This window comes from Ovis aries, chromosome X (genome assembly GCF_016772045.2).
Source record: "Ovis aries strain OAR_USU_Benz2616 breed Rambouillet chromosome X, ARS-UI_Ramb_v3.0, whole genome shotgun sequence".
In the NCBI taxonomy this organism is placed as follows: Eukaryota; Metazoa; Chordata; class Mammalia; order Artiodactyla; family Bovidae; genus Ovis; species Ovis aries.
Window position 1 is genome coordinate 30,434,045 of NC_056080.1, and position 22,313 is coordinate 30,456,357.

The 22,313-nt window shown below is 40.7% G+C and overlaps 1 protein-coding gene across 22 annotated transcripts in view; it reads right to left on the reverse strand.

Annotated features, from left to right (window-relative positions):
• DMD (dystrophin) overlaps window positions 1-22,313 on the reverse strand; it is a 2,668,835-nt gene that overhangs the window by 70,996 nt on the left and 2,575,526 nt on the right. For all 22 annotated transcript variants that reach the window (XM_060407875.1, XM_060407877.1, XM_060407874.1 and 19 more), the window contains 2 exons: window positions 3,650-3,816; window positions 1,245-1,356 (listed from right to left, as the gene is read on the reverse strand). In XM_060407875.1, coding sequence (XP_060263858.1) covers window positions 1,245-1,356; window positions 3,650-3,816 — 279 coding nt within the window. The remainder of the gene's footprint in view (window positions 1-1,244; window positions 1,357-3,649; window positions 3,817-22,313) is intronic.

The following is a 22,313-nucleotide window of genomic DNA, read 5'->3' on the forward strand; positions in this document are numbered from 1 at the left end:
AATCAAAGTGAGGAAGACAATGAAATAACTGGGAGGATCGCTCTGAAGATGCAAGAGAGAAGATGCAAGCTCTAAAGCAGAGATTCTCAAACTCTGATGTGTTGGAAACCACCTGCAGATCTCGCTAAAATGCCGCTTTTGATTTAGAAAGTCCAGGGTGAGGTTTGAGGTTCTGCACTGCTAATAAGCTCCCAGGTGATGCCAAAGCTGCTGGCCCACAGATGGCGCTTTGAATAGCTAGCAGCCATTGTTGAAGGAATACGAGATTCACACCCAGGTCTGTGTCCACCAAGTCCACACCCTTTCCACTTCACTAGTGATTTTCCTTTTCTTTCTTTATTAAGTTAATATGTATTGGACTAGATTTGCTTTACAATGCTGTGTTAGCTTCTGCTGTACAGCAATGTGAATCAGCTACACGTATACATGTATCACCCCTTTCTTGGATTTTCTTTCCATTTAGGTCACCAGAGAGTTGACTAGAATTCCCTGCGTTATACAGTAGGTTTTCATTAGTGATCTATTTTGTACATAATGTCAGTAGTGTATATATGTCACTCCCAATCCCCCAATTCATGCCACCACCACCTTCCCCCTCGGTGTCCATCTGTGCATCACCAGCAGTTTTTCAAAGTTCTATTGGCCACTTAACATTTCCTCAAGATAATGACTTAAGAGATGACTCCAGTACTTCATTATAGAAACATGGGCAAACTTTTTAACCCCAGAATGTCGAGTCCTCAACTGTAAAAAGGGGATAAAAATAATACCTGTCTCATACAGAGTAGTTTCAAAGGTAAATGCCTAGCATTTAATGGTAAGTGTTAGTATGTTAAACAGACAAAAGATGAGCAAGATTCATTTAAATGGTGGATTACAAATTTCAGGGAACCTACATTACTCCTCCTCCATACTCAATGTGCCCCATGGCCCTAACACCTCTACACACAACAGCTAGGGATGTGGAAACTAAATGTGAAAATGTCTTTTCTACAACCCATGCAAACAGAAATGAAAACTATTGCTTCACCCAACAGTGTGTGTGGAGTGTCTATGACATTCTGCGTGTGCCAGGCATGGCACCAGGGATAAGGTCAATCCCAAAGTCTGCAATTTGGAGCTACTTGAGTTGGGCAACATCTGGGGAACTGAGCAATCATAGCATCACAGATCATCTGCAACCTGGAGAAAACTGAAACTTCTCCCAGGTGAGCTGACTCAAGCTCAGGGACACACCTACTTACCGGAGTGCAATATTCCACCATGGGATAGTGCATTTTATGGCCTTTTGCAACGCGGCCAGAGAAAAAGCAGCTTTGGCAGATGTCATAATTAAAGTGCTTTAGACTTCTGTACCTGGTAAAGCACAAAAACAAACACGTATGTATCTCTTTAGATCAAATTCCCAAAGAATACCCTTTAAGAAACCTCCTTCCATACTGTTTTAATTCTAGAAACAGAATGCTGTGTTTATTAATCCCTCAAGGTAAGTGATTAAATTCCTACCTCCAGATTTTTCTGGTGCTTTACCTGCAGTATCAAAACATTTTGGCAGAAACATCCTGTAAACATTTGGAGGGAGGGGAGAAAAACTCAGCTCTTGCTTTAACTCCACTGGGAACTCTTTCAGATTAAGTAGGAAGACACTGGCAAACTTCTAGGCTTTTGAAGACCAAATACTGGAATTTAAAAGAACTCTCAGAAAGGACAGATAGATGCATTTCAGGCCCATCCCCCACCCATCAAAAGGGCACCAACATTTCCTGGGGGAATTATTTTTTAAAAAATTATATAGATAAAGCAATTTCATAAGAGAAAGGAAAATTCAGCAAGAAGTCTCAATTAAAACAAATCTTACTCTACATTTTCTGATTGACGGACATGATTCATTTTTCAGAGTTACTTGGATAACCTCTTTTATCTGTCTCTCTTCAGAAATCCCTCACCACCTTACCCCCACATGAAAATGGAAACCCCAAGAAAAGACACAATTTGGGTGAGATGAAAGGATTCATAATCTGGAAGTACTACACGCTACACATCCCCCCCATTCTCAGAATACTCTATTCTTGGTTTCATACTCTCCCTGCCTTGTGCTTTTTCAGATAAGACTCTGAGCCAATTCAAATAAACATATTCCTCATGTCACATATGGGAATGTGGGGAAAAAGATACTGTTTTTAGATCCTAGTCATCTTCTGAGAATGGGGAAAAGGAGGAAAGAGAAGTGCTGATTCCTAAAATAATTTACTTTCATAAGGGCAAAAGAACTGAATGTCAAAATGCTCTCTTAGACCCTCCAAAGCATTCTCCTTTTGCATGTTATAAAATCCACCCTCTGCTTTGTCTACAGATCTTACCAGTGAAGAAAGCTAAGAAAATAAAGGTAAGAAATGCAATGCAGTCCCCTGGAGCTCCCCCTCCCCGCTGCCCCAAGGCATCACTCTTACCCACAGAAACCAGGAAGGAGAGAAGGTGTCCTTTGATAGCACTGCCTACTCAATGCTGTCTATCTAGGCTTCAGAAGCCTCTGAAAGTCTCTGTAAAACCTCTTTGTACACAGCATGAAGTATGGAAGGGGCACAGTGAATAAAAGACACACAAATGGTAAAATGTAATTATTAGAAACAAAATAATGAGACAAGTCTCAGCATAACCAGCGATGAGTATTTACTTAGCTGGTAAGTGGATCCTGAACAGGCAGAGGATGCTACAGCTAGTTTACAACTTGATGGCTTATTCATCACTATGGCAACCTCGAGGTTGATTCAGATGTTTAAATACACCATCATTTCAGAATTTGGGTTTGGGATTACTGTTCATGAAGATTCATTCATTTAAAAATACCCCATCTCCCCAGACAGGTCAGCAAGACTGAAGATTTAAAAGCCAAGTGTTTTCTGGGACATTTTAAGAAACTCATAATAATAATAACCTACAATGTTTCCTACTTCTTGTACTTTTAAATTTATAAGGAACATTTTCTTATTTTAGTGGCTTTGTGAATCTTTCATTTACTTGCACACTTTATATTCCCTCAGAAGTTCATTAGGAGACTATGAAAAGAGCATAATCGGATTCACAGATCAAGAAGTATGTTCTAGGCTGCTCTAAACAATTTTGGTTACTTTAGGGCAAGAAAAGTGGTGTAGAGTGATTAAGAGACTGAGCTGCCATGACAAGTCTCCCAAAATAGAATCATTCCTTAGTTTTATAACAGATTCTGGGAGACTTTCTATAAACAGAAAAGAGCATGGCGAAAAAAAAGACATGATCAAAATGTCTTGGTTCCAGGAAAGAAGAGATACAGTTAACCTGTGTATACTTGATGAACGAAAATCTTGGTGGAGACAGGGAGTCCGTCCTGATTGATGAAGAACATGGCTCTGCAGAGCTAAAGAGGGAAAGCGGAGAGGGCCACCTATCTCATGAAGCAGATCCACCAACATAACCCAGTGCTCAGGGGGGTGACAGCAGGGATCCAGGCTCCAGCCTGGTCACCTCCTCTCCCACCATGGAGAGGAACAGACTAACAGCAACTGGCACAGTAGGTAACAATGTGCTAATAGCAACTGGCATGGGGGGTGATCAAGTCATACAAGGATGAGAAATGATACGACAAAAATGACATTGGGGGGCTTCTGCCTACCTGAAGCCGATGATTGGACACTCCTTGCAGATGTTACACTTGGCCTGATGCTTGGCAGTCTCCGCAGCAGCTACTCTGTGCAGGACGGGCAGCCACACCATGGACTGGGGTTCTAGTCTCATCCAATCGAGGAAGAGTGCCGCTTCGATCTCAGGCTTATTATTAGCCTGCAGAGACAGGAGGCCGGAGAGTGCAAGGAGAGAAGATAAGAAGGTAAAGGAGGCATATGTCATTTCCAGGGATGCATCAAATAAAGAGCCAAAGCGGTACAGCGAGGCCCACTTTTCACAGCCTGATTCTGCAAATGTCCCCTCAACATCCACACGAGCCCTCTGACACATGGCAGTCTGGGAAACTGCCATGACCCTGTTTGGCTACTAGATGACAAGAAAGCAAAGCAAACAAATGCAAAAAGTAAAGTACAATACACACCTGGGAGAGACTATATCTTACTCCAGTTTGGGAAGAGATATATAAAACTTAGCTATAAGTAAAAAGGAAGTGCTTATTGATAAAATTTCAAAAGACAGAGAGAGAAAAAAGAAACCTCAAGGAACGATTGATCTTTTTTTTTTTCTTTCCCTTCCAGTGAATCTGTTTCTCAGTGATTCTTACAATCGTAATGAAGAGGCTTTACAATTCATTTGGTCCCAAAGCTTCATTTTACAGACAAGAAAACTGAGATGTAGATGAGAGAAATGGCTTTTCAAAGGCCAGACAACTCCCTGGCAGCAGGAGTGAGTCTAGCATTGAAACCTCCCACTCTAGTGTTCTCTTCATGGTGACCTGTTGTTTCTTTAACTCTAGTTTTCTGTTTTTCAGAGTTTATAAATACTGTGCCTCCCAGTGAGTCTAATGATTTTAGAAAATTCAAAATATATTTATCCATCATTTGATTGGTATGTTACTATAGTCATGCATTTAATTACATTTTTTAACCCTATAAGATCATGTTTTACGTTTTTATATTGTTAGATTGATCCATATATTAAACCACTTTTGGGGGGTTTGTTTTCCATTGCTTCCTTCAATCTCAGATCTCCCATCTGCAATCAGTACTGTTGGCAGTGTATCTTTCAGTATTTCCTTTAGTAAGTGTTGATGGTGAATTTCTCAGCTTTCGTTTGCCTGAAAGTCTCTTTTATCCATATTCTTGATAGTTATCCTCATTGGGTAATGATTTTTTGACTGAAAGGGGTGTTTCATTTGTTTTTATTTTGTTTTAGCACACTGAAATATTATTTCACTTTCTCTGCTGCTAACCGTTGACAATTCAGCCATGATGCTATTGGTTCCTTGAGGGTCATCTATCCTATTCCTGTCTCGTCTTGTACTTCTAGGATTTTATCGATAGTTTTTAGGATTTACTAGGCTTCAGGAATCTGTGGGTTAGAGTCTTTAGTCAGCTCTGGAAGCTTCTCAGTCATGATCTCAACAAATACTACCTCTTTTCCATCCCTTCTCTCTGCTTACGGGAATCCATTAGATCAATGTTAGACTTTCTCAGTCTAACTGCCATTTCTCTGAGCAGGCCTTCCCTAAGAAAGTGCCTTCTCCAGAGACAGTCTTCATTTGCTTTTTCCAAGAACCAAAGGGTGCTACCTATTTTGAGATCAATTTACACTGAATATATGATGGGGTATTTAGGATCATACACATAATGAGTATATGAACTGCAAACTCATGGTGCTTCTCTTGGAATGTGGTGTGCTAATAAAGAATGTATTCACACTTTAGGCAGACAAGAGTAGGGTCACTGGGCTTGTAACACTCACCACATCGGCAGTACTCCAGGAGTAACCCCCAATTATTAACTCAGCAACATTATAATGAGCTGTTTAACCTTGAATTCTTAGCTGCAAAGTGGCATAAATTCAAGCTACTGATCAAAAGCTTCTGTTGAGTACTTGGTTCTAGATAGAATGCTATCACAGAGGTAATGTACTTTGTGAACATTTTCTTAAAAGCGAAAAAAGAATTATAGAACCTGACGATGAAAGGGACCATGGACGTGAATTCCTCCTTCTGGAATGGCACCACAGAGCTGTAAGACTTTTGACAGTCACCACGTCCAAACTTATCCGATGTCAGTATGTTCTCATAGCTGCCATATAATAACCATCCATGTCAGGAAGCAAACATCCTCCATGGACAATCTTGAACATTTGTGTACAGGTACCCTGGTCATAAGTGCTTCATCACACTGAGCTGAAATCCATCAGCACAGCCAATAGGAGGAGAGGCTCCAGAGTCCAACCACAAGACTTCAAATCCCAGTTTTGCCACTGATTGTGTTACTCTGGGAGAGTAACTTTATCTTTCTGTGTCTCAATTTTTCTCTGCCATGAAGTGGAACTATTTATAGCACCTACCTTGTAGGGCTGCTTTAATATTTCAATGAAAGACACCTGGACACTGGCACAAAGCGAGAGCCATGTCAGTCAGTGTTTGCCATAGTTATGTCACTATCACTATACATCTGACCAGAAACATCGAAGTTCTCAAGCTTTCATGAATCTCTTTCAATATTTTACCAGAGCTGTCATGTCTATCCATGGCCCTTCGTCCCTATTTCTCTTATTTCTTCCTCATACGACAGGGCATGGTTTGCCATTGTCCTTTAGAACTCTGTTCTCCAAAATATGATGTGCTGTGAATGGTACTGCCATCTCTCTGGACAGTATAATTGGATGACTTTCTTTTGTTCTGTACTAGAGGCTCCCACAGCGCTTCCACTCCACTAAAATCTCTGGGTCAGTGTTTCCCAGTGTGTCCAGAAGATCAATGACCCAGCAAGATGTTTCAAGAAGAGAAGGTCAAATTAATTACGGAAACATTGCACATTTTATCTGTCGCTTAATGCACACTAACATACTAAAAGCTGGGTTGGTTGTCAGTAAGGAAACATTAAACCTTGATTGACCTCAGAATTTCTCACACTAATTATTCAGTGATCCTGGGACATTTATCATTGTTCTTATGTTAAAAGATTTGTGAACACCCCCAAGGTACTAATGCACTCTTGGGTATGATAAGAAATACTGTTTGGCTGTTTCCAGTGATTCTTCTGTTTTGTACATATTCATTTGGGATGTATTTCCTTCCACTTCCGTCAAGGACTTCCCTGTTAGTTTTAGCCCATTATATCAGCTCATCTGTATCTTTAAGGATCGTGACTCTTACAGCCCATGGGTTAGTCATTCTCCCCAACTCTGTAATCTTTACATTTAAATATATGTTTTCTGGGGACTTCCCTGCTCGTCCAGTGACTAAGACTCCACACTCCCAATGCAGGGGGCCTGGGTTCAATCTCTGGTCAGGGAACTAGATCCCACATGCCACAACTGAGAGTTCCCATGCCACAACTTAACAGATCCCACACACTGCAACTAAGACTCAGCACAGCCAAATAAATTAAAATAAATAAAATTTGTGTTCTGCCTTCATCCAAAAGTCACTAGTGAATAAATTAAACAGGCCAAGGTCAAAAGTAGGCCTCACCACTACAGACTGCACCTCTAGTCCACACAAAGCCACAAGCCACCCCTCTCTGGTTGGTGGACTGTGACTCCCTCTAGTTATATTATTATTTAGTCTCTAAGTGTTTCTTCATCTGGTAAACAAAGATACAATGAGAGACTGTGTCAAAAGAACTGCAAGTTCCGGTTACAATAAGTCCTATAACAATCTCTTGCTCCACTGGTCCAGAAACTAAATTTATCAAAATAACCATCTGGAGCTAGGACAAAAACTATCACAGAAAGACAGCAAATTGAAAAAAAGCATTACTAATTCATTCTGATGTAAAACATGGGATTTATTGTTGCCCAAGCTGAAACTCCAGTACTTTGGCCACCTCACGTGAAGAGTTGACTCATTGGAAAAGACTTTGATGCTGGGAAGGATTGGGGTTAGGAGGAAAAGGGGACAACCGAGGATGAGATGGCTGGATGGCATCACTGACTCGATGGACATGAGTCTGAGTGAACTCCGGGAGTTGGTGATGGACAGGGAGGCCTGGCGTGCTGTGATGCATGGGGTCACAAAGAGTTGGACACGACTGAGCAATTGAACTGAACTGAACTGAATCTGAACCTATATAAGTTTCCCTGACTTAAGTTTAAAGGATAGTTTCTTTAATGATAGATTCAATGACAGGCTACAAAGAAAGAATTCAGGCTTATTACAGAAAGCATAATTTTAACAGAAAACTTCTGTTCACTGTGGAAGACAGAAAAAAAAAATCTGACCATGAGTCAGCAACAAATGTAGGTGCCCAAAATAAAGAGGAAAAAAAAAAAAAACTGGCCATGTCTGTGATGTATAACCAAAGGCCTAACAAATACGGTGTGACGCAATCATTGCATTATCCTTGGGACTAGAGAACAGTGTCTAGTTCTAGTGGCTAAAGCTAAGTCCTGACCCGGAACTTAGAGAAGGCTTGGCAGAAAGGCACAGCGATAATTAAAGAGCTTGAAAGACCTATGAGAACAGCTTAAGGGAATTGGGATTATTTAGCCATGAAACACACACTCACACACACACACAGGAGAATATGCAAGAAATAGTGACTGAAGGGGTGATTTAATAACAGTTTTCAATTGTGTGAATGGCTCTTGCATAGGGGCCTATGACCAGCTGTTCGATTTCTCCACTGAGAACAGAACAAGAAGAAACAGGCTTAAGCAGCATGAAGAATTCAGGCTGTAACTCATGCGGAAGCATTTCCTGATGCTGAAAGTTGTTAAAGCATTAGTGGAAATTAACAAGGGGATCTAGAGAATGCTCTCCTCTTTCAAAAGACCACAGATTCTCCTGTGCTTAAAAGCGGGAAATTCTCAAGGTTCTTTCTTCCTCCTAAGACGCAAGATCCATCATTTTGGCTCTTTCAAAACTGCTCGCCTGTGCCAACTGACAGCACTGAAGACAAGGTACGGGGATTCACATTCTCATTCTGTTTCGATCTTTCATTTTTACTACCAACAATTCTGTATCCTAGTGGCATATTCCCTTTCCTTTTGTCTGGCAATAAAGAAAGGAAGAATTCAAAACCAGGCCAAGTGTCTATAGAGAGCTAAAAGCACTGGAAGTAAAAGCCAGCTAAAATTACATTGTGATCACTCTAGAAAACAAGAGGTTAGCCTGAAATGTCAGGAAGCTGTTGAGGTCAAAAGATAGGTATGAGGACAATGGCTTGAGGTCATCCTTGCAGATGCCATATCTGCTGACCCGCATACAAGCCTCATAGCTTCTCTCCGTATTGAGGATGACCTTGACCTTGCCCCTAAACACCAGTGTCAAACCATCTAAAGCAAAAACGCAAAATGGGCCGTTCAGCCCTGGGTTTTGTTTTTGCTTTCAGCAGTATCTCCTCTTTCCACTTTTATGGTGTGCACACACACAAAGCAAGGATACCATAGCTCCTTCCAGTGTGATACCCACAGTGTGCAAGTATCTTGGGTCTCCGTTCCTTCTCTCTTGGTGCTCTCCTGGCAGCAGTTACCGACAGCACAGAGGTGAGGGAAGGAATCCATTGTAGTCACTGCCTCTGTCTTCCAAGGCATTGCACGCTGGCTTTATACAAATGTCATCTTAACAACGTACAAAGACAGTGAATGGCTAGCCAAAGGATGCAATTAGCAATATAATAATTTCAAAGGACATTACGTGGTAGGTTGGGAGTTGGATTTGCCACGGTTCAGATTATCTTTTCGGTTTCTTTCCTGTTGTCCTTTCCGAAACCCTTTGGAACTGAAGGGCTGGGCTTCAAATGGCTGTCAGGGTGTCAACCTGAATACTTATTTTTCTCTCAGGCTAACAGTCAAATCAGTCAATTCTAAAGGAAATCAACCCTGTATATTCATTGGAAGCTGAAGCTCCAATACTCATGGGCCAAGAGCTGACCCATGGAAAAGCCCCTGATGCTGGGAAAGACTGAGGGCAAAAGAAGGGGGTGGCAGAGGACGAGATGGTTAGATGGCATCACTGACTCAATGGACATGAGTTTGAGCAAACTCTGGGAGATAGTGGAGGACAGGGAGGCCTGGCATGCTGCAGTCCATGGGGTTGCAAAGACTTGGATACAACTTAGCGACTGAACAACAATAGGCTAACAGAACCAGTTCCTAGCCACACAAGAAAGGTGATGAGAGAGTTTCTCAGCAAGCCCTGCTCCCCAACTACCATAAACACACATATATTTTAAAGAGAAGGTAACTGGCATCCCCATTGTCAGGCTTTTGAAAAACCGTGTCAGTTTTTAATAAACTGAAAAGAAATTCATATAAAGAAAAGCAAACATTATGGAAGAGATTGTATGCAGTAGTTCTCAGATGATAAAAAGGAACCACCTTTTGTTCTGGAAACAATACTTGTCTAAACCTCCTTTGTTTCTCTCCTAGGTTGCAGGTTATTTAGAGACAGGAAGTATGTTTCTATACCTTCCATGAAGGTTTGGTGAATTTAATGATGGGTGGGAATTAAACTGTGATCACAATAAATAAAAGGAAGGGTTATAATATCTGAATGAGGTTAGAATTAAAAAAAAAAACCTGCATAGGCATCTTAAAGAGCAAAAAATAATAAGTTTATAAGGGTTGTCTAAGAAATAGAAGACAAAATAAGTTTCTTTTAAATAGTTTTTAAAGTTAATGTCCTCTGTTGCCTTGTTTGCTACATGCAAAAGGCTAATCCATAGTCTATTTCTGGATTTGGAGAATACAAAGAATCATCCCAGCCAACATGTCAGTAGTGCAGATTGAGAAACTGTGTCCCAGTGTGAACAGCTTATATTGCCATGGTTCATGTGTCAAAACTAAGAAACCAACATGGGTCCATTATGATTAACTAAATGCTACAGGGCACCTAACAGGCAGGCAATGCTCTTCTGCAGCACAGAAACCGAGAAGCTATGATAGGCCTGTTCAATTACTGCCTGTGAGACAAAGGGTATGCTGGTTAACACTATGGAGAGACAAATGAGATGCTGCTTCACACCTATTAGAATGGCTACCATCAAGAACACAGGAGATAGGCATTGGTGAGGCTGGAGAAGAGCGAACACTTGTGCACTGTTGGTGGGAATATAATTTGTCTTAGCCATTATGGAAAACAGTATGGAGGTTCCTCAAAAAATTAAAAATAGAACAACCATGCAATCTAACAATTGCACTTCTAGGTATATAGCCAAAGGAGATGAAAACAGGATATTGAAGGGATATCTGCACTCCCATCTTCAATGCAGCATTATTCTCAATAGCCAAGATGGGTAAACAACTTAAGTGTCTGTCAATGGATGAAATGGTAAAAAAAAAAAGACGCAGTGTGCATATATATAGGAGAATATCACTCAGCTGTAAGATGGAAATTTTTGACAATATAGAGGGGCCCTGAGGGGGTTATGCTACTTGAGATAACTTAGACAGAAAAAGACAAATACTGTACAATATCATTTCTACATGGAATATAAAAAAGTTGAACTCCCCAAAACAGAGTAGAATGGTGGTTGTGAGAGACTGGGGGTAGGGGAAATGGGGAGATTATCAATTTACAGCTAGTAGACAAGTAAGTTCTAGAGACCTAATGCAAAGCACACTGATTACAGCCAACAGTACTGCATTATAAACTTCAGAGTTGCTAAGAGACTAGATCTCAATTGTTCTCACTACAAAAGAGAAGTGGTATTTATGTGACATGGGAGAGGTGTTAGCTAACACTAGGGTGGTACTCATGTTGCAATATATGTGTCAAATCAACACACTGTACATTAAACTGCCAAACGTTTTATGTCAATTATATTGCAATTAAAAATTTTTTAAGGTTGTGCATTAAACTTATACCAGGGTATATGCTGATTATACCTCAATTTAAAAAATTTTCATCTAAACATATATATTTACCTATTACAGAGTGAGGGAAGAAAAAGGACTAGTAAATTTCAAGAAGCCCAAACCAGAAGTCACAAGGGAACATGCTAAAATTGTAGACCTTGATTTGAAATCAGGGTGCTTTTCAAATAGAAACTCCACGTAATGCATCTCATGACAAGTTACAGAAATCTATTTATTCATGGCAAATAATTAACTCAAGCAAGGTTAAAGCAGTCAGCTAGTACAAATGTGTGCGTGTGTGCTTTCATTTATTCCGTAGAGTTCCTGTCTATTTAAAAAATAACTAAATATATAAATATTGCATGCATTCATATGCATGAATAGAATTTCCAAACATTCTTATTGAAAGAATAAGGTAAATTTATAGAAAATACTGGGGACAAACCACAGATATTTCAAAAAGGTTAATCTCTCCTCCCAGGCCATTTTCATCTGTTTTCACTAGTAAAATGTTCCCTTTCAAATAGCCATTTCAAAAAGCCATTTCAATATCGCTGCCATCGTTAATGGGTTATAGCATTAATAGCTGACAACCCAACTTTCCTGGCCCTGATTGCAAAAAGCCCTAGTGTTAGAAAAGATTTGCTGAATTTAAATTGATCACAACTGTTTTGTGAATTATAGTCTGTACACAAAGATTTAGAACTACAAGGAGAACAGCTAGCTGGGGTCACACGGTATAGGACAGGCAGTTCCTGACTGTTCCCTGAGCTGTTATTACAATTTCTTTAACAACCTCTAAATCTACCAAGGGCATCAGTGGAATATTTTACATAAGAGAGAAGTCTGAACTAGCAACGAACATAAAAGGAGGAACAAGAACAAGTTGTAAAGAATATTAATGATGCTTCTTCCAAACGATCCCAATTTTTATGAAAATCAAATGAATGCAAAAAAAAATCTGCTATAAAACGATATGAAACCTGCATGTAACAAATAAAACAGAAAGAAGGTGGCATTTGGATCTTCTTAGACATAAGATCCTTGTGATTTACATTTGGGTTGCTGAGGAAACTCAAGTGTAGGGCCACCAGGGATCATTTGTATGAGGCGTCACATGCTGTTTTGTCACTTCTTGTTCTTAGACTAGGCTACTTCTATTCAGAGAACAGTTGCTCTCATGTGAAAGGCCACACTACACATATAAGACTGTTTTCTGTATTTTGCATCTCTGTTACAAGAACTGTTATCCAGAAGATCAGGTAAGACTTGGCTGATAATAACCAACTTTGAAATATACACCATAACCCATATCCCTTTCGGCTTTTTCCATTTACAACATTTAGCATATAATCAAAGCAACCTGGGGATAAGTAACTCTTGAGGTAATCTGTTTTGCTTGATGTTACAGATGAAAAAAGGCTCAAAGAAGTTAAGGACACAGCTCAAGATTATCTATTATTTTCAGACTGAAATATGTATGCTTAAAGGAGTCTACATGGGTGGGCAGAAGTGATATCTGAAGGGAACATACAGGGTGATTTCCAAAATCTTTTGAAACTTCAACTTGTCCGAGAGTGTGAGAGGCTCTGATATCTAAATACAGACAACGTGAGATAATGCCTGAGTACCAGATTGTGAACTGAATTTTGTGCCAGTCTACTGAGAGCTACATGAAGGTACAAGTGAATACTCAAAAGGCACTGAGATAAATGCATGCTCCTATTTCTTCTGATCATTTCCTTTCCCTCCTTCTTTTTGGCATTATGTATCTTTCCTCCTGAATATTCATTGGAAGGACTGATGCCGAAGCTGAAGCTGCAATACTTTGGTCACCTGATGCAAAGAGCTGACTCATTAGAAAAGACCCTGATGCTGGGAAAGATTGAGGGCAGGAGGAGAAGGGGACAACAGAGGACGAGATGGTTGGACGGCATCACTGACTCAATGGCCATGAGTCTGAGCAAGCTCCAGGAGATGGTGAAGGACAGGGAAGCCCGGCATGCTGCAGTCCATGGGGCGGCAAAGAGTTGGACACGAATGAGCGACTGAACAACAACGACAATCTTTCCTTCTGGCATTTCCCAGGAGGGTCAGTGTTAAAGAACTCGCCTGCCAATGCAGGAGACTCAGGTTTGACCCCTGGGTAGAGAAGATCCCCTGGAGAAGAAAATGGCAACCCACTCTAGTATTCTTGCCTGGAAAGTCCCATGGACAGAGGAGCCTGGTGGGCTACGGTCCACGGGGTCACAAAGAGTCAGACATAACTTACTGACTGAACAACAACAACCCTTCCTTCTACTGTCAGATGCTATGACATATATGAGCTGCATGGACTGACAGGTCAGTTGAGGTAGTGAAAAGGACAAAAAGAAACAGAAAAGCCTATGGGTTTCTCAATCCTTATTAGCACATGAGTCATGTTATATGATTTGGTCCCATGAAAGAATTGCCTGATGTGGAAATGTATTTATCAGACATATGCTTAGCTTATACTGCTATGGGGGGAAAGGATGGTCAATTCTATGCATTTGTGTTTTCAGCAACATCATGGCAAATATGGTACCCAAAGGCAAGTCAGTCAGGAGAAGTGCCATTCTTTGTACATGCACAATTACCATGGATGTCTTCAGTGACCCTCAGAAAATTAGAGGGGAAAAGTGCAGCTCTTCTTGACAGAAGAAAACCAGCTAACACATGCAGAGAGCAGGGCAGAATTAGAAAACTGCTATTTGGCAACCACCAAGGTAATCACTGAATTAGGACAGGATCATCAATGGAGGCTTACACCATACAGTGAAAGGCTATTGAGGAACAGAATGCTCAGAAGTGCTCAAAATATCACAAAAATGACTTTCTAATTACATAGGGAAAAGGATACTTTTATAACATCAATATCTGACTGATACCACCATACCATTCATTCTTAGCATTATTAATAAGAACCAACCTGAATCTCATCTAAGGAAACAACCAGAAAACTCCAGAATATGGGACTTTTTCCCATATTCTGCTTGCACTCTTCAAAAATGTCAATGTCACCAATGAAGACACAAAGAATGCTGGGTGACTGTTCAGACGAGGTGAAAGGACACAGACATAACCAGCCAATGACAGACAAAGACCTTGACTGCATCCTGGAGGAAAAAAACCAGAAATAAGAGACACTCTGAAGGCATGGGGACATTTCAATGTGGACTGTATGCTAGATGGTCTTGCAGAATCAGTGTCAAATTTGTGTGTAATGACAGTATTGCACTTTTGCAGGAGAAAGTCTTTTTATAAGAAAGATGTATGGTGAAGTGCTCAGGGGTTTATATTTTGTAGTATGATGGCCTTTTACCTTTAAATGGTAAAGGGGAAAGATGCGTTTGTGTGTCTACATTCAAAGCCATACATACCTGGGAAAAGTGAAATGTAAATGGGACAAAAATGCTAACCAGGGTAGAGAGACGTACAGGACATATGGGTGTGGATCATACTATCCTTCCAACTCTTCTTTGTTCTTGAAATTTTTTCAAAATAAAACACTGGCACTCCTTCCTGGGGGTAGGGGGGCAGGCAAGGAAATCAAGAGTGTAAGAAACTGATGACTGTGAAAGGGGAGGGGGGAATGCACTAATATCAATGGTATAAAATATGAAAAGCTCTTTAGGACTAGTTTCCTCACAAAACACAAACCAAATGCCAAACTGCCTTCCCCCCTGTTCTTGTAGCTTCGTTGTTCTAACGCATCCCCCACCCACTCACACACACTTGGCAGACATGTGCTTTGCCCAGATACCCAACTGACTTTTTAGCCATAAAATGAGTTGAATAAGCCCCACATTTACAGAAATATTTCTTGTTGGAAATCAGGATTAAGAGGTCAACAGTTGTGTTCATGAGACAAGAAGAAGTAAGAGGCTCCCTGTAACTGCTGTCGTTGGTAGAAATCAAGTATTTTCTTTAAAGTTCTGAAGATAATGAGCAGGTTGGAGGCCGGCAGTCATTGCTCTAAATATTCATCAGGGCTGTGAATCACCCCTTAAAGAGAAAATAAGCCCAAACACTAACACACAGTGATTATCCACTCTTCATTTACATGTTCAAGGACAACTGTCCTGACCTAAGGCTCCCCACTCCACCTGACTAATAAACCAATTAATACCATGGCTCCCAGGAACAGAAGCACAAGTTTTAAGCCTATGCAAATCTGTAAGTATATGCAACATTATTAATTTATGCTAGAGAGTTCTTATTTAAGAGAACACTTTCACAGGTTCATGGTAGAGCACTCATATCTGCCCAGAGTTATCATGGTATACCTTTCTCAAGTCTGTATCAGGACACATTATGCTCAAGAACAAGATCTAACAGTAACTCTTTCACAGCTGCCTCCTACAATTATTTAAAATACAGGTCAGGAAAAGGTATAAGTACAGGAACAGAACACAAGAGGAGTAGTTTCCACAGACTGGGAACAGGCGGGGTGACCACAAAACAAGAGGAAATTTTAGGGATGATGGAAATGTTCTGTCTTGATTGTAGTTGTGGTGACAAAACTACAGACATTTGTCTAAACTTGGAAAACAATTATTTTGTATTTTTTTAATGTAGCTAAAAAAGAAGCAAATCAGAAAACAAATTTTTCCCTATTTTATCAAATGTCAACCCCTCCTCCAAAACCCAAAGAAAGATACAAAACAAAACAAAACAGAACAAAAACCCACCTTTATCTGTTAATGCACCCAGACATCCTAAGGAACCAAGATATAAGATAAGGGTATCCCAAGATTTTTGCACTTCGATTCATCTTACATAATCTATGTAAAAAGAAAGATTTAAATAAATCCATTTTACAAGCCAGTGACAAAGATGGGAAAGAAGAAAATGGTAACTGTTGAATTCATGTCTCCTTGTTTCCATGAGCTTTGGGGGTACCTATCAATGTGAATTTGAATTAATGGTGAACTAATCAGAGGGAGTCCAGAATACTCTTCCAAATGCAGGTGTGCCTCTCAAAAAAAAAAAAAAAAGGTTGTTTTTTTTTTTTCATTAGAACCTCTGCTTCAGCTTTTGCAGGAAAGGAGTAGGGGGATACAGGAGGGAGGGCAGAAGGATGGAAAAAATTGATTCTAACAAAGGCTACTTCTTTAGAAGGGTGAAAAGGAGAAACAGAATGACAAGTGCATTTCCTTAGTAAGAGGTATATAAATGAAACAGGTTTCAATTCCATTACAAACCTGTCTTTAAAAGCTGGTGGAAAAAATACCCATCACTCCACATGGAGAAATTTAAGCACATAAACCACGACATATTAAATGGATAATTATGAAGGTAAACTCACCAAAGCTTATAGTCAAAACAGAAAAAAATAATAGCAATAAAAACCAATAGTTGACTCAAGATAATGCTGATAATACCCGGATAAAAGATTTCCCAAAAGTCTGCAGGAATTCTAAGTGTCCATCAGCAGGCCCAGCAGAAACTTGGTGATGCTACCTCTGCTTATACATATTGCTTATATATACCAAGTTCTAGAAACTTATACCATATCCATCAGTCCAAGCGGGTGTAAAAGGAATGTCAATGGGACCAAAGGGTCTATATTTTGATTACTCAACAAACAGCCCAAAGAAACCTAAGCAAAGTGGAATTTTTAGGAGTTATTTTAAGGATGTCAAATATAAGATGTGATCAACTGGCATGAAGAAGGCTGTCAAACTGGTTAAGAAGTGTCTTGGCATGGTATTTTAACACTATTTCAAGATTCTCTAGAATCTAATCTACAGATGCTTAGTTGTGGGCAAAAGGAATTGTTCATCTTGGTGGGCTATTTTCATGTTAAAAGACACATTGTGCGTGCTAAGTTGCCTCAGTTGTGTCTGTTTGTGACCCTATGAACTGTAGCTCACCAGGTGCCTCTGTCCACTGGATTCACAGGCAAGAATACTGGAGTGGGTTGCCATGACCTCCTCCAGGGGGTCTTCCCAACCCAGGATTTGAACCCGTATCTCTTACATCTCTTGCATTGACAAGCAGGCTCTTTACTACTAGCGCCATCCGGGAAGCCCAAAATACACTTTAGATAATCATAACTAAGACTCAGTTAAGTACCTACTGCTTCCCTGGTGGCTCAGAATAAAGAATTTGCCTTTACGGACAGATTCAGGGTTCTTTACGGGCAGACCAGGGTTCGATCCCTGGGTCAGGAACATCCCCTGGAGAAGGAAATGGCAAATCAGTCCAGTATTCTTGCCTGGGAAGTCCCATGGACAGAAAAGCCTGGCAGGCTACAGTCCACGAAGTCACAAAGAGTTGGACATGACTGAGCAAATAACATGTGCCCACCATGCTAAGTGCCCCACCTGTATTAGCTCATTTAACCCTCCAAAGTGCTCCAGGTACTTAGGGGCCAGGAAGCTCAAGAAATGTGTCCAAGTTTGTCAGAAAATAGCAGAGCTGGTATTTGAATCTGGGCAGTCAACTTCAGGACCTACATGCCTAACCACTCTGCCACTCACTACTCCAGACGTCCTGCAATGATTTGCTATTTACATACACATACACACTTGTTCTCAACAATTGAGGCCGTAATTTATTCCCATTTCTGTATTACAGCAACTGTGCTGAGATGATATTCATTTTTGTCATAGGAATATAAAAATCCAGAGGACAGATGAAAAAGCAACTTATTCATTTTGAATGCATAAATACAACGGGAGGTAGAAAACAGATGTAAAATAAACAGATTTTGACATGCAAGCTCTTGCAGGTGAAGCATATTGAATACAAACTTGATGTACTCAATTCTATCTAAACAATGAAGTCCTTAAAATGTTTACAGAAGAAGATGCTACAAAGACTATCGGGGGTGGGGGAAGGTGAGTACCTCTCAGGGCACTGTCAAGTACCAGTTTACAGATACATGACTCTCTCTGGAGTCACTTAAAAGTGTGAAGTGCTTCCCAACTAAGAGGAAACATTATTTGATTTCATCTGGAGGTAGAACTTAGATACCTGTAATTGGGATTAGAGTATTTTGAATAAAGATCATAGAGTGTGAATGTGAGTGTGAGTGTGTGTGTGTGTGTGTGTGTGTGTGTGTGTGTGTACATGTGTTGGGGTAGGAGTGTTCATTTATCCACATATCCTATTATAACCTAAAATTCACATAAGACTATTTATAAACACTTCCTTAGTTCAGTCTAGTATTTGAATTGGTTATAGCCATTTATTTCTACTCAGATGGTTTAGCAGAAGGAAATACTAGCTTGGAACACAGGGAACTTGGGCCGGATCTCTCATTCTGACATAAATATAATTGCAGAATGAAGAATATATTCACTCTGCCTTTCTGGGTTTCAGTTTTCTCATCTGAAAAAGGAGGGATGTGAACAATGTCTTACGCTCCTTAAGGTACTCTGTGTGACTCACTGCCAGGAGTAGATCTGGCCTTCCCATGGTTGCAGGATCAATCTATCCTGTCAACAGGGATAGTTTCATGGAATATGAGAGCCAATCAACCCGATGATACATTAATTGAAGCTGTATTTCCAAAACAAACTAATTTCAAATCTTCAGGTCTACTACTGCCCAAATGAGTCATTTTCCCAGTACACGTTTGACTGTCATATCCTTTGAAGATAGAAACAGATTTGTTTCCCCATTTAATATCAGTAAAGATACTACTGTCAAACCCATACATTGATAGTGAATTTTCTCTTTTAAAATTCATAGGCATGACTTCATTTCTGGGCTTCATGGATAAATACCTTGATGGATGTACACTGATTTTAAAATAGGCAAAGCATTTTCTTTGGACTTGGTGATTTATTTTCCTCTTTCTTTTAAAAAGTTTTTGTGTTTTTTCCCAGTTTTTTTTTTTATGGTGGTAAGATACACATACCATAAAATGTACTACCTTAACCACTCTAACTGAACAGTTCAATGGTATTAAGTATATAGGAAACCTATAAAAAGATCACCTAGTGGGCACCACATGGGCAAACACCACTCTCCTCCTGTGTCTGCCAGGCCCCTCTCTTGAGCCAGAAGCTGACAGTTACCAACTTGAAAAGAAGGAAGTTTTCAAGTCGGTGACAAGAAGACAAAGGACATAAAAAGAGTGTAGACTGAAGTCAACTTCTTCTGTGAGACAAGGAATGTATTTGTAAGAGAAACAAGTACTTTTACTGCCGTTCACTTCCTGAGGCTGGTAGACAGAGCAGCCTTTGAGTGCCGGTTTGCTCGAGCCACCAGCCCGGCCCCGTTCCCAAGGTCTTAAATGCTTCAAACAAAGGGCAGAGGGCATTGTTCACTCCTGCTATCTTTCCCTACAGCAGACACTGAATTTTCATGCAATCCGCACAGCTTCCGAAAGGCAAGCTGACGCCAGAGCTCCCGGCTGAGGAAAAGGCTGACGGGGAGAGGACGCCAATTCTGAAGGAAGAATTCACAATGGATCTGTTCAAGCAGACTGCCAGTGACTAGCAAGGCGAGAGGGTCTCCAAATCTGAGTCATCTAAACCTTGCCCAGCTCTGTACCTACAGAACGTGCCCAACATTCTTCCAGCAACATCCGGCTTGCCAATACTCAACGTCTTAAAATGAGGCATCCTTTTCTCCCCAATGCTCCTATGTTCTCTGTTTTATTATGGCATCTTGTATTCTAGCAGAGACCTAGAAAATATGCCTGTTATTTCACCTTGGGAAGCTGGAGAGCCTTAATATCAAGAAGAGTGTATTGGGCTTCCTTGGTGGCTCAGGGGTAAAGAATCAGCCTGCCAATGCAGGAGACACAGGTTTGATTTCCGGTCTGGGAAGATCCCATATGCCGTGGGGCAACTAAGCCCATGCGCCACAACTCTTGAGCCTGGGAGCTGCAACTACTGAAGCCCGCGTGCCCAGAACCTGTGCCGTGCAACAAGAGAAGCCACCACAACAAGTCACTGCAACGAGAAGCCCCCACTCGAAAAAAGCCCATGCAGCAGAGAAGACCCAGCACAGCCAAATATAAATGAGATAAATAGAAAATTTTTTAAAAGAGCGTATTTGGGGATGAGGAGGAAAATGGCCCAGCGGGGAGGAGAGGGAAGTGCTCACTGGACTAGGAATCAGACTCTCCCACCAGTTGAAGAAATGCAATGCAGGGGCCACTGATAAACTGTTCACCTACTGAAACAACAGTAAAAACAACCGTGAACCCAAGCCTGCCGATTCTGTTCTCCTCAAAGGGTTGGGGAAGATTAAATGAGAGAACTGTGCAACAAAGTTTAAAAAATACTATCATCAGTAGCAGTCATAACAATACTATGTACACAAGCATGGTCAGTACAAATGGTAGCAGTGAGAAGCTGTTACTTGGTAGTGAAAGCAAACCATGGGCAGCTATGGACAGATCAGGAAAGGTCTGAGAGTGAAGCAGAGAAACCAGGAGCTATTCTGTGAACCAGGGAAAGAAATGGGAGATTTCTAAGGATGGTGTCATACAGTGATTGTGCGTGCTTAGTCGCTTAGTCGTGTCCGATCCTTTGTGATCCTATGGACTGTAGCCCGCCAGGCTCCTCTGTGCATGGGATTCTCCAGGCAAGAATACTTGCTATTTGCCTGGAGTGGGTTACTATTCCCTTCTCCAAAGGATCTTCCCAACCCAGGGACTGAACCCAGGTGTCTTGCATTGCAGGCAAATATTTTTACTGTCTGAGCTACCAGGGTTCTAATGCTGAAAATAGAGTGTAGCTGTTACAGGGATGTGGTGAAACAAGAGGCAGCAGGTGAGTGAATAAAGCAGGTATCCCACAGCAGAATGCAATGGGCTGACAGGGGCGGACCTGGCTCCTGATGAGAGGATGGCCCAATGGAAAGCAGAGTTTCTGCTCACGAGCCCCTGGTCCTGACCACCAAGTTCAAGGCAGTCAAAGGCTAGAGCTTACTCCTTCACACCATGAAAGAGAAATGGTAATTCTATGACTTGATAGTGCTAACTACTGCTACAATGGCAATCATATTACAATATAGAAATGTATCAAATCAACATGTCCCACACTTTCAATTTACATGTTATATGTCAGATTTAAAAAAAAAAAAAAAGACAGCGAGAACCAGAGTCCGGGGGAGGTGGCAATGGCAGGTTCTGCGAGGTAATGGGACAATGGCTGCAGCGGCCCTGAGGCCAGGCCACCTGATTTCAAGGCAGGAACCATCACTGAATACAGATCGTTGTCAGCAGGTGTGTGCTCTGACCCTTGCACTCAACCCCAGTCACATGACACACACAACTGTACACATATATGTGTATATGAACACTCTGTATGTGTGTGTTTCACAGTAAGACTGTAAAAAGTCACTGAAACTTGACTAAAGAGAAAACAACACTGAGGGAGAAAAAGTAGGTGGCTGCAAGTTGTTTTGCAATAGGATTTGGAAAAAAAAAAGAATCTGGATTATTTGTGGTCATTCATACTCATTGTATGGGAGTTACTTGTGTTTATGTTCTGAAGGAGAAATGCTAATACAGCAACACATAAGAAAAAACCCAGAGAAAGTGATAGTCTATTCATGTTTTGGGAGATTTGAGTATGAGGTGACAAAAAAATACATGTATTTCTCCACATCTGTTTTACTTTTATAGTTAATTTGCCATGATTTGGGCAAAACAATCCAAACAGTATATGTAAGCAACCTTCATATATGTGCATTTCTTTAATCTGCCCAGTTAACTATTAAATGAATGCTAAAACTGCTTTAAATATGTAAATGTTCTGCCCACGAAGCCTTCTATAGTTTTATCTGAGTCTGTGTTAAGACTATATACAGGTCTAACCCAGTTACTTATTCACCTAGTTCTGTTG